Here is a 13,640-nt window from a genome sequence, read left to right as displayed (position 1 = left end):
AAAATAATTTGATCTGGTTCATCACTTAACTTCGGAAAACCCCCTTGCCTAGATTGATTAGAGCCCATAAAAGGGTTATGGTAGTTGAATGTGCGTTTCTTAAATAATTGTCTTTTAGAAATGCTTCAACTGCTCCCAGAATGCTGTCACTTTTACATTCCAGCCCATAAATCTTTTTTTTTCTTTTGAAAGCATCCAGCATGCGACGCAGTTTGGTGCACAGTTTCCAAAGCTAATTAAACAACCTGAAATGTACAGCAGGGCCACATACACCCTGTCTGAAATGTCAAAGTATACAAATGAAGACTTGTATCTTGTGTTTCTGTAACTTGTAACAGAGACAATTCACCTGAGCAAAAATTCTCTTTAAATGGGAACGTATAAGTGAAGAATTTTGATTTTTAAAATGAAGAAATTAGCCCAGTTACATGGACAATTTTGTTTTGTATAGACAGTGAAAGTGGAGTTCCTGAAAATGGGCCAGATTCTTAAACAACTTTCTTTGTGTTTCAGATTTTTTTTTCTGAGTTAAAGAATTGTCATTAATTATTTTATTGACCACTGGAGAGCAAATGGCACGTTCACAATTTTTGTCCAATTCCTAAAAAGTGGAAACCAGGTCACTGCGCAAGGCTAAAGTAGAAAACTGAATTCATTGACCGAATAATGCAATGGAAACATACTGGTACTGTAAAATGTTTTAACACCATTCCTAAAAATAAAAACAGAATCTTTTGAGCTTTGTCTGTCTCATGGTTTGTGAAGACAATCTGGCTGGATCTTTGGATGCCACCTTCTGATGTGAATTTCCAATGTGCTCAATTTAAATATCCAGCAGAACAAAAGTTGAGTAACCTGTGTAGTGATTCACGTTGTTGGAGTTCTTTTATGTTCAAACATGAAATGAAACAAATCCTACATGCAGCAAAGTGAGGATTTCAATATCTGGATATTGCCGGCTTGCTCCAAACAATTTCCCTGCTGGTTTAGTCCCTAGATTAATTTTGGCAATTATATGGTCTGTCAGATTAGATAAGTTAATGTTTCAAATGGTTCTGGCTAGAAACAACATTGTTTCAACTTGATTTCTGAACAAATGTACAGGGACAAATGATAAATATCTATCCTGAGGTAACAAAGTGTGGAGCTGGATGAACACAGCAGGCCAAGCAGCATCTTAGGAGCACAAAAGCTGACCTTTCGGGCCTGATTCTCCAGCATCTCTAGTTCCAATTATCTCTGATCACAATATCTATCCTGAGGCTGTTTTCTCATTGAAAACATTTGACAGCCAGTTAGGAGTACAGGAGATCTTTGGTACTGAAATCATAGGATTTTTGCCATGATACAGCTCATTTAAAATCTTAAAATACGGAATTCAGAAATGTATCTATTTTTGCCAAGTTTCAGAAAAGTCTAAAATATTTGACAGATTTTTGAGATGAGAAGTTCTAAATTAGCAGGTTATTTCTTAGACGTTGTGATTCGGCTATAGTTCTGGAACCATTTCTTTTTTCCAATTTGATTTTTATTAATTGTAGTCCTTTGATTGGAACCGGGCAATAAATTGTCCATTAGGTGGATTAGTTTCATGTGGAGCACTAATTCCATAATAGAATTGTTGTCATCAGCAACTTGGATCAGCAATTTGGTTTGAGATGCTAGAAGTCGTGCCTTCTCAGCTGTATTTAAGAGTTTATTGACAGACAACTTGTTTCATGTGGCTCATATTTCTATTGGTTTACTCATCTATTGATTGACAGTAGAAATGTTTGGGAACAAGTGAATGTACAGTCTGCATTAGGGAATCATTGCACTTGTTGCAGCACCCAAGGGCAATGTAGATTATTTTAGTGTCCTGTTAGCTTGGGTACTGTTGCACAATAAAATAATTTCTCTAAAGAATGATTTTTAAACCGAGGATATGATCGTATACCAGCTTCCACAATGAATTTATTTGTTTGCATATCCTAATAGTCACCAGTTTTATTGATTCTGAAAGGTGTGCCTTGAGAATTTCTGCATTATCAAAGTATTTTGCACATTTTCAGAGTGTCTGGTGGGTTTCCTCCGGGTGCTCCAGTTCCTCCCACGGTCCAAAGATGTGCAGGCTCGGTGGATTGGTCGTGCTAAATTGCAAATAGTGTTCAGGGATGTGCAGATTAGGTGGGTTATAGGGGGATGGGTCTGAATGGGATGCTCCGAGGTTCATTGTGGACTTGTTGGGCCGAAGGGCCTGATCCCACACTGTCGAGATTCTATTGCACCTTATGCCTCTGACTCATTACCACATTATCCAGATAGTTCACAAGCTTCCAGAAAATGCCCATTAACCTTTATCGTCAGATTGTTGTGATTTGTATTTTGAGCTAATTATTTTCACTAAATATTCTATAACGTTTCAATTCACAAGTTCTGTTCTATACTTCTGCACATGACTGGTATCTTTGTAACCACAAATCTTCATTTGGGCAACTAAAGTACAGAACCCTTATTTTGGAAGAAATAGCAAGACAAATTGATCATTGTGCTGGGGACTTGCAACATGAGCAAAAAGATAATGGCTTTCAAGCATATGGATCCTTCAGTTTGACTGTGTTCTGCTGATACGTATATCAATCACCTACAGATTGCCTTTAGGTTTTGTTACATTGACACATCTGGAAGTGCAGCAAAAGACATTTGATCTGTCTGATTGCCTGTGTCAGCTCCTAACTGCAGAGCATTAGAGGTCTTTGGTCTGCTGGGTGAAAATGCTGTGAACAGACAGCATGGTGGAGTCATGAGGTCTGTCAGTACTCTTTGGGTGGGGGCTGGCTTACAGGAAAGCAAGGCAGGGATAGTGAAGAGCTCTAGTACCAGGTACTAGAAACAGAAAGAAGAATGGGGTTGGAGCACAGGACACAGCTATTTCTGATTTATAAAGTGTGAAAGCATTAAAACTACCAATCTAGTGATAATTACGTTAATAAATTTGTGTGCTCACCTCCATATAAGTTATTAAAGCTAATCAGAATGAAGACAACTGAAGTGCAAGCATAACTTGAGATGCATTTTGTTTTAAGTTTATAGACACACTTGTAAAAATTAAACCAAAAATCATTGTTCTATGGTGTAAAGCTTGGTTATATGCATTAAATGATAATGAACAGAAATTCAAAATTGTGTATTTGCAAAATTTGCAATTTTCTCAAAATCTAAACAAAGCATACTTCACATGCAAGTAATCGTGGTTTTGATTTGGTAAATCCTGTTCAAAACTCTATCAATAGAAATCATTTTCTGAAGTAGAATAAGGGTTGAGAGGTTAAAAGCACAAGTGAAGAATAAAAGATTTGCTAAGCCATAATGTACGAGAAAAATGAAATAGGTTATGGTTAATGTAACAAATTGTTAGACAGCGAAAGAGACAAATCTGAATTGTGCATCAAATAACTGATTAACTGGCTGTTTATTCTGCAATGAACCTGCACTATTGTAGAGAAGAAAAAATTTTATGGAGCAACATCCCGTTAAGTTGTTGTGAAGTATTTGCATGCCTTGTGAGACTTCATCCACTCATCGTGTAGTTGAAACTTTTCTCACTACAAAGTACTCGATGCAAACTGTTTGGTGTTTTACATGTCTGAGATGTGGTAAAGGATGGAATCAGAATATTTCCTCAATCAGTGAGATTTCATGATTGTGAAAGGAATGGCATGCAAATGGGGTGATTTGATCAAATCAAGTATAGACAGAAACTAGCTGGGAATGAGATTTAGTGAAGAGACAAGTCAGCTTTTTGCGACCTACATGCTTGCAGTTTCAGTTGTTTCCTTCCTGGGTGGAGTGGCTAAATGGTAGTTAAGTTGCTGCCCTAACTTTGTGTCTAGTTTAATTAAAAATTAATTTGTAGCTGAATAATAACTCATGAAGGGCGAGGCAAGTTGCAATTTTTGCCACAATTTGTGGAAACTGTCAACTCGGGGCATTTCTTCAGCACAAAATGCTTTATGATTTTCACATGATTTGTAAAGTTACTTTGGCAAATTTTGAACCAGTGTCTGATTATGGTCGGGGTATCCATTTGTGTGAAACTTTTCACAACATAAACAGTTTGTGTTTGCACTAATTATGTACTTGCAGAACAATAGTGATCAGTAAGGAATATTGAGATCAATAATATAGAAAACTGATGAAGCTGGAGAACACTGTTGGATGTTATCTGCCTCGACCATGTGTAGATCGCAACAAACGTGCGTGGCTGCTAATTTTCAGTTTCTGTGATAGTCAGCTCTATCTTGTGATGATCACTAAGTTCGCACAACTTTATTAATATCCTGCCCTGTCTAAAGGAGGCAAGGGTGAGCACAGTGCCTTTAGAAATCTGTAATTATGGTTTGCTTCTTCAGTGCAGTGGAAAATCATCTGGGTCCTGGATTTAAGTGAAATGAGCTAAGTTTTTGTGCTACGGAGTTTCCAAAAAGTTAATTTGGTAGTTTTTGAGTAACTTATGGATAAGTTTTTTTTCAAATAAAATAGTCAGACTGGCAGCACTGTTTGTGTACCTCTTGTCCATGTAATTGAACTCTTTGTCAGATCCAGTGACTGAAGAGCTTTCAATAAAATGCAATACACTTATTTTCTAAGAAGTGCAATGATTTACAAAATTTTAGATTATAATGCCACGCAAGTGCCAGAAGAAACAATCCAAATGATAGCCTGTAAACTCTCTTTCAAAGCCCAACTTCGCTGGACATGACTGCCATCCAGCAAGATACACTTTTTTATTTTGGTGATCTAACTCAGAATTATAAGAAGGATGTGGAAGCTTTGGAAAGGGTGCAGAGGAGATTTACTAGGTGTTGCCTGGTATGGAGGGAAGGTCTTACGAGGAAAGGCTGAGGGACTTGAGGCTGTTTTCATTAGAGAGAAGAAGGTTGAGAGGTGAATTAATTGAGACATATAAGATAATCAGAGGGTTGGATGGGGAGAGCCTTTTTCCTAGTATGGTGACGGCGAGCACAAGGGGGCATAGCTTTAAATTGAGGGGTGAAAGATATAGGACAGATGTCAGAGGTAGTTTCTTTACTCAGAGAGTAGTAAGGGAATGGAACGCTTTGCCTGCAACGGTAGTAGATTCGCCAACTTTAGGTACATTTAAGTCACCATTGGACAAGTATATGGACGCACATGGAATAGTGTAGATTAGATGGGCTTCAGATTGTTATGACAGGTTGGCACAACATCGAGGGCCGAAGGGCCTGGACTGTGCTGTTATGTTCTATGTTCTATAATTCATGAGCATCCTAGAATTTAGAAATTTGAGAATTTAGATACAGTTCATTTATACAGACAGTGAAAAGTCAATATTTGTAAGGCAGTAGTGATGAATATTGTGATGCCCAGAAACAATCCTGACTAGGTCAGATGATATGAATAGATTGCACATCGTGAAAATAGCAACAAATGGGAGAACAAGATACCATGTTACATAAATTTTCTTATCAGAGGTTGCCTTACAAACCACTGGAGCAGGTGAAACTTGAAACTGGGTCTCCTGGTTCAGAGGTAAGGATGCTACCACTGTGCCTCAAGATCGACGCAATGTTAATATAACTTGCACCACCAGGGATCAGGCTGTGTGGGACACTGGGAGTGTGCTGCTGGTGGATGACCCGCTGGAGAGAACAGCTGAGTGAGTGATGCCATCGCTGGAGTAAAGACCCACCCACTACCAGTACTAGATGATGGGTGTGTATCAGTGATGTCAGTTGTGGGATGAACCAGGAATGTGCTAATATGTGTTGTGAGCTAAGTACAGTGCACAATTGATTTTACTGTTTAACTGGCATAAGAAGTTAGCGCTTTTTAAAAAATGCTTTGAAGTTTGAGATTCAGTAGAGGCCAAGTTCTGTCAGCCAATCCTGACATATGTTAACATTGCACTTTAAAGACCCTGTGAATGAATCATTGAAAATTTAATGAAACCTGGCCAACAAAGTTGATTAAGCAACTTAGACGTACAAGGCATATTTAATCACTAGCAATTGGACCATTTTGATTATTTACCTGTGGCATAAGACAAATCAATGCTTGGGTATTGTAACTTTGAGCTGTAGGTGTCTCAAACTTCCTTCATCTATATTGGAGAGAAATTGAGCACAAGAACAGAGCGGGTGGTTACCTCGTAGCTGAATCATGGACTTCTGGTTGGGGTAGGCCTAGAGCGGGGCTTCTGATGTTGGCGTGGCAGCGGCAGCGTGGTATGCCTGGAGCTGGGGACTCCTGGTTGTGGGGCAAGTGTGAATTTGGAATGGGACCCAGTGTTCGTGGGGTGGGCCCAGCAGCAGAGATGGTGCCTGAAGAGTGGCAACTCGTATGTTGGTGGGTCTGGTGCAGGTGGCATTGGGATGATGGAGGAGGGGTGGCAGCGCAAATGTTGATGAACTGGCTGAGGGCTCAGACTCTCTTTCAGTTGTATCTTTTATCCGTTTTATTCTTAAACTATCCAAAACTGTGCCAGATTGTTTCCCCGGTTGAAGCTTTTCACTGTATTTTACTGTATTGTTCAGTGCAAAATGCAAGTGACAATAAATAAATCATTCATTCAAGAAAAGTTGAATTAAAAAATGAGTGGTTTAATTATTGCAAAAATTGAAAGGCTTATGCTTGTGAGAAATTCTCCAGAAAAAAAAGTTTAATTTTCCATTTAAAGCATGACATTTTCTGAAGTAAATATTCAATAGTAAATAGTATTATCTCATTTTTGAAAGATGAAAACCAAGTAAATTTAATATTCACAGATCAACTGGACAACCTCCTTTCTGAAATTTGTTTCTGTATCCATTATGGCCTTCAAACTCTATTGTCCATTTGCGACTTTGAGCTGATCTGGTTTGAAGGAAGCACAATTATCTGTGTCTGAAGGTCACAGGTTCAACCTCCACTCCAGAGACGAGCAAAAGATCTCGGCTGACAATCCAGTGCTTGTAATTTTGGTGCCACCTTTCAGATGAAATGTTGGACACGGGCCTTTTTGACCCACTTGGAAGGATTCTATGGCATTTTTGTTTTGCAAATAGGTTATCCCTACTTGGGCCCTGGAGATGTGCATGCTGAGAATACCATTGTGTTATGTGCCTCTATCACCATGCTAAACCAGATTGATTTCAACTCAAAAGTGAGCATCAATGTTACAGTGTGATCATCAACAGAATTGTACTCCATCATAACTAGTAGCTTAGTAGTATAGCATATATCCCACTCTACTGTTAGCATCAAGCCAGGAGATCAACCCTAGTTCAATGAAGAGTGCAGGAAGGCATGCTAGAGCAGCACTACGTGCATCTAAAAGTGAGCTGTCAACTTGATGAAACAAAAAACTGGGCTACCTGGGTGACAAATAGCATGAGCAGCAAGTGGTAGACAGAGACAAGAATTCCAAACCAGCAAATCAGATCCAAGCTCTGCTATCCTGCTTCATCGTGTCGCAAATGGTGTTAGATAGTGAGACAACTCATTGGCAGAGGAGGTTCCACAAATATCCCTATCCTCAATTGTGGGCGAACCCAGAACATCACAAAAAATAAGGTTGAAGCGTTCGCAACAGTCTTTAGCCAGAAAATTACTCGATGCAAACTGTTTGGTGTTTTACATGTCTGAGATGTGGTAAAGGATGGAATCAGAATATTTCCTCAATCAGTGAGATTTCATGATTGTGAAAGGAATGGCATGCAAATGGGGTGATTTGATCAAATCAAGTATAGACAGAAACTAGCTGGGAATGAGATTTAGTGAAGAGACAAGTCAGCTTTTTGCGACCTACATGCTTGCAGTTTCAGTTGTTTCCTTCCTGGGTGGAGTGGCTAAATGGTAGTTAAGTTGCTGCCCTAACTTTGTGTCTAGTTTAATTAAAAATTAATTTGTAGCTGAATAATAACTCATGAAGGGCGAGGCAAGTTGCAATTTTTGCCACAATTTGTGGAAACTGTCAACTCGGGGCATTTCTTCAGCACAAAATGCTTTATGATTTTCACATGATTTGTAAAGTTACTTTGGCAAATTTTGAACCAGTGTCTGATTATGGTCGGGGTATCCATTTGTGTGAAACTTTTCACAACATAAACAGTTTGTGTTTGCACTAATTATGTACTTGCAGAACAATAGTGATCAGTAAGGAATATTGAGATCAATAATATAGAAAACTGATGAAGCTGGAGAACACTGTTGGATGTTATCTGCCTCGACCATGTGTAGATCGCAACAAACGTGCGTGGCTGCTAATTTTCAGTTTCTGTGATAGTCAGCTCTATCTTGTGATGATCACTAAGTTCGCACAACTTTATTAATATCCTGCCCTGTCTAAAGGAGGCAAGGGTGAGCACAGTGCCTTTAGAAATCTGTAATTATGGTTTGCTTCTTCAGTGCAGTGGAAAATCATCTGGGTCCTGGATTTAAGTGAAATGAGCTAAGTTTTTGTGCTACGGAGTTTCCAAAAAGTTAATTTGGTAGTTTTTGAGTAACTTATGGATAAGTTTTTTTTCAAATAAAATAGTCAGACTGGCAGCACTGTTTGTGTACCTCTTGTCCATGTAATTGAACTCTTTGTCAGATCCAGTGACTGAAGAGCTTTCAATAAAATGCAATACACTTATTTTCTAAGAAGTGCAATGATTTACAAAATTTTAGATTATAATGCCACGCAAGTGCCAGAAGAAACAATCCAAATGATAGCCTGTAAACTCTCTTTCAAAGCCCAACTTCGCTGGACATGACTGCCATCCAGCAAGATACACTTTTTTATTTTGGTGATCTAACTCAGAATTATAAGAAGGATGTGGAAGCTTTGGAAAGGGTGCAGAGGAGATTTACTAGGTGTTGCCTGGTATGGAGGGAAGGTCTTACGAGGAAAGGCTGAGGGACTTGAGGCTGTTTTCATTAGAGAGAAGAAGGTTGAGAGGTGAATTAATTGAGACATATAAGATAATCAGAGGGTTGGATGGGGAGAGCCTTTTTCCTAGTATGGTGACGGCGAGCACAAGGGGGCATAGCTTTAAATTGAGGGGTGAAAGATATAGGACAGATGTCAGAGGTAGTTTCTTTACTCAGAGAGTAGTAAGGGAATGGAACGCTTTGCCTGCAACGGTAGTAGATTCGCCAACTTTAGGTACATTTAAGTCACCATTGGACAAGTATATGGACGCACATGGAATAGTGTAGATTAGATGGGCTTCAGATTGTTATGACAGGTTGGCACAACATCGAGGGCCGAAGGGCCTGGACTGTGCTGTTATGTTCTATGTTCTATGTTCTAAAATGACCCAACATCACAGATGACAGTCTTCTGCCAATTCACTACACTCCACATGATGTCAAGAAATGACTGGAGGCCCTGGATATTGCATAGGCCATGGGCCCTGACAGTAGTATTGAGTGAGGACTTGTGCTCCAGAGCTTGCACTCCTAGCTGAACTGTTCCAGTTCAACCACAACACTGGCATCTCCCCAACGATGTGGAAAATTGTCCAGGTATGCCCTGTACTCAAAAAGGAGGAAGAACCGAACATAGCCAATGACTGTCCATTAGTCTACTGCCTCATCTACAAAGCGATGGAAGGTGTTATCAAATAGCATTTGCTTTGCAAAAACCTGTTCAGTGACTCTTGGATTGGATCCTGCCAGGGCCGCTCAGCTCCTGACTTCTTTGCAGCCTTGGTTTAAACATAGGCAAAAGAGCTACATTCCAATGGTGAGGTGAAAATGACTGCCCTTGAATTTGAGGTTACATTTGACTGATTTGGTGTCAAGCCCGAGCAAAGCTGGTCAATTAGAGACCCAAGGGAAAAATTCCACTGGTTAGATCTGCCAGACGAGGAAGCTGTGAAACTTGAAAGGGCTCAGAAAAGGTTTACAAGGATGTTGCCAGGATTGGAGGATTTGAGCTATACAGAGAGGCTGAATAGGCTGGGGTTTTTTTCCTTGGAGCATCGGAGGCTGAGGGGTAACCTTGTAGAGGTTTATAAAATCATGAGGGGCATGGGTAGGATGAATAACCAAGGTCTTTTCCCTGGGTTTAAGGTGAGAGGAGAAAGATTTAAAGGGGACTTGACCTAACTTTTTCACACAAGGTAGTGGGTGTATGGAATGAGCTGCCAGAGGAAGAAGTGGAAGCAGGTGCAATAATAACACACAAAAGGCGTCTGGATGGTTATGTCAACCGGAAGGGTTCAGAGGGATATGGGCCAAAAGCTGGCAAATGGGACTAGATTTATTCGGGACATAACACTTTACCTTCTGTAAAGTAAAATGGTGTGGTTGTGGTCAGTCATCTCAACTCCAGGACATTTCAGCAGAAGTTCGGCTGAACAGTACCGTGAGTCCAACCATCTTCAGCTGCTTCATCTCCAACAGTGCATAACCGAACCATTGCCCCTTGACATTTAATGACATTACCATCATTGAATTTTTCAATCAACCTCCCAGGTATCATAATTGACCAGAAACTGGATTGGACTAGCTATACAAGTACCATGACTAGAAGAGCAGGTCAGAGGCTAGGAATATTGTAGCAAGTAACTTGCCACCTGACTTCCAAAGCCTGTCCATCATCAACAAGGCACAAGTTAGGAGTGAGATGGAGTAATACCTATTTGCCTGGATTTTGCAGCTCTAACAATATTCAAGAAAGTTGACACTATCCAGGACATAGCGATCCACTTGATTGGCATCACGTCCATAAACATTCATTCTCTCCATTGCTGACTAGCAGTATTGTGTATATTCACAAGATGCCCTACAGGAAGGAGCCAAACTTCAAAGTGTATCACTGCTCCTTCAGTGTCTTTGGTTCAGTATTCTGGAATTTCTTCTTTTAACGGCATTGTAGGTCTGCCTACTCCACATGGACTGCAGAGGTTCAAGAAGGCAACTCACCACCACCTTCCCAAGAGTAGGTAGAGACAAGCAATAATTGCTGGCCCAACCAGAGATGCCTGTGTTCCATCAAAAAATTTTAAAAGTACGTAAATAAGAGAGTGAAATATGATGAGATAGAAGGACAACCTAAATAAGTGTGAAGTCATACATTTTGGTAGGAGTAATATTAAAAGGGATTATTACTTGAATGGTAAAAGTAGCAGCATGCTACTATGCACAGGGACCTGTGTGTCCTTATCCATGAATCACAGAAGGTTGATCTGCAGGTTCAACAAGTAATTAGGAAGGCAAATGGGATTTTTGAGTTTAAAAGCAAAGAGGCTATGTTGCAGCTGTGCTGGTGATGCCACACCTGGAGTACTCTGTGCAGTTTTGGGCTCCTTTCTTGAGGAAGGATGTGCTGGCACTGGAATGGGGGCAGAGGAGGTTCACTAGGTTGATTCCAGAGATGAGGGGTTTGGCTTATGAGGAGAGACTGAGTAGATTGGGATTATATTCATTGGAATTCAGAAAATTGACAGGGAAATCTTAGAGAAACGTATAAAATTATGAAGGGAATAGGTAAGATAGAAGTAGAGAGGATGTTTCCATTCGCAGGTGAAGCTAGGACAAGAGTGCATAGCCTCCAGATTAGAGGGAGCAGATTGAAGACTGAATTGAGAAGGAACTTCTTCACTCAGAGAGCTGTTAATCTGTGGAATTCCTTGTCCAGTGAAGTTGTTGATGCTACTTCAGTAACCTTTTTTATAAAGCTAAAGTAGATTTTATTTGAACAGTAAAGGAATTAAGGGATATGGTGAGAATGCGGGTAAGTGGATCTGAGTCCAAGAAAAGATCAGCCATGATCTTATTAAATGGCGGAGCGGGCTTGAAGGGCCAAATGACCTACTCCTGCTCCTAGTTCTTATTTTCTTATGTTCTGAGTTTTTTAAAAAAACTAGAAAGGCAATAAGGTACTATGAAACTAAATTATCAAGCAAAATGTAAACAAAACGTCAAAATATTTTACATGAACATCAAAAAGTTAAGGTTATAATAGCAATAAGTCTGTTATGGGATAGACAAGATAATGCCATGGATGGTAATAGAGCAATTGTTTTACTTTTATTTACCAGGGAGATAGATCAGGTATAGTAGGAATATAGTAGGTCTGGAGAATCTGAGATAACAAGGTCTAGAGCTAGATGAACACAGCAAGCTGAGCAGGAAGACTGACGTTTTGGGTCCAGACCTTTATTCAGAAATGGGAGAGGGGAAAGGGAGTTCTGAAATAAATAGGGAGGTGGGGGGAGGCGGATAGAAGATGGACAGAGGAGACAGACCGGTCAAAGAGGCGGGGTTGGAGCCAGGTGGGAAGTTAGGGAGGAGATAGGTCAGTCCAGGGAGGATGGATAGGTCAAGGGGGCAGAATGAGGTTAGTAGGTAGGAGATGGGGGTGGGGTTTGAGGTGGAAGGATGGGATAAGTGGGAGGAAGGACAGGTTAGGGAGGTGGGGATGAGCTGGGCTGGTTTTGGGATGCAGTGGGGGGGAAGGGGAGATTTTGAAGCTTGTGAAGTCCACATTGATACCATTGGGCTGCAGGGTTCCCAAGTGAAGTAGGAGTTGCTGTTCCTGCAACCTTCAGGTGGCATCGTTGTGGCACTGCAGGAGGCTCAGGATGGACATGTCGTCTGTGGAATTGGAGGGGGAGTTGAAATGGTTCGTGACTGTGCAGTTTTTTAGTGCGAAACGAGCGTAGGTGTTCTGCAAAGCGGCCCCCAAGCCTCTGCTTGATTTCCCCGATGTAGAGAAGCCCACAATGGGAACAGTAGATGCAGTATACCACATTTAACAGATGTGCAGGTGAACATCTGCTTGATGTGCAAAGTCTTGGGGCCTGGGATGGGGCTGAGGCAGGCGGTGTAGGGGCAGGTGTAGTGCTTCCTGCGGTTGCAGGAAAAAGTGCCGGGTGCGGTGGGGTTGGAGGGGAGTGCGGAACGGACAAAAGAGTCACAGTGAGAGTGGTCCCTCCAGAAAGCAGACGAGGGTGGGGAGGGAAAAATGGCTTTGGTGGGGTCGGATTACAGATGGCGGAAGTTTTGGAGGATGATACGTTGGATCCGGAGGTTGGTGGTTATTGCGGGGAGGGACTGAGGGGCTGCTCAGTTCACCAATCATCCAGATGGACTATTCTCTCCGGGATTTGCTCAGTATCGCCTTTTTAGGGATGGAAACTGCTATCCTGATTGATCAGGCCTGTGTGTGACTCCAGGCGGATAGTGATGTGGTTGGCTCTTAACTGTTCAGAGGGGAAAGTTAAGGACAGGCAATAAATGGTGGTTGAGCCAGCAACATCCTCAGCCCTTGAATGAATAAAAGATTTTGAAAAAAGTCTGCTTAGAATTGCTACAAATGATTAAAAAAAAATATTTTTTAAGGTATTGGAGGTCACTGTGCACGCACAGAACCTTGACCACTAAGAAAAGACTGTCAAATGTTGTGTATCATATGTAGCTTAATTGCAAGTATTGATTGATGATGCACTTGTAAAGAGAAGTTTTTAATGGACCGAAGTAGATGTAATTACTTTGTTTAAATTTCTTACACAAATAGAATCGAATATTGTGGATTGATGAAAAGAACTTGACAGCTCATGTGGAGTCTGGCATTACTGGGCAAGATCTTGAAAGGCAGGTAAGATAAAATTTGTTCCATGTTTGGCAGCAATTATGGAATGAAAAGT

General features: G+C 40.7%; 1 protein-coding gene across 1 annotated transcript in view; it reads left to right on the top strand.

The window, feature by feature from the left end:
* The window catches only part of agps (alkylglycerone phosphate synthase), a 130,049-nt gene that overhangs the window by 52,566 nt on the left and 63,843 nt on the right, over positions 1–13,640 (top strand). Inside the window, exon 8 of the mRNA XM_048534268.2 lies at positions 13,511–13,591. Coding sequence (XP_048390225.1) covers positions 13,511–13,591 — 81 coding nt within the window. The remainder of the gene's footprint in view (positions 1–13,510; positions 13,592–13,640) is intronic.

This window comes from Stegostoma tigrinum, chromosome 7, assembly GCF_030684315.1.
Source record: "Stegostoma tigrinum isolate sSteTig4 chromosome 7, sSteTig4.hap1, whole genome shotgun sequence".
Taxonomy (NCBI): Eukaryota; Metazoa; Chordata; class Chondrichthyes; order Orectolobiformes; family Stegostomatidae; genus Stegostoma; species Stegostoma tigrinum.
The sequence above is the reverse complement of the archived record's forward strand: the minus strand, read 5'-3'. Positions and strand labels throughout refer to the sequence as shown.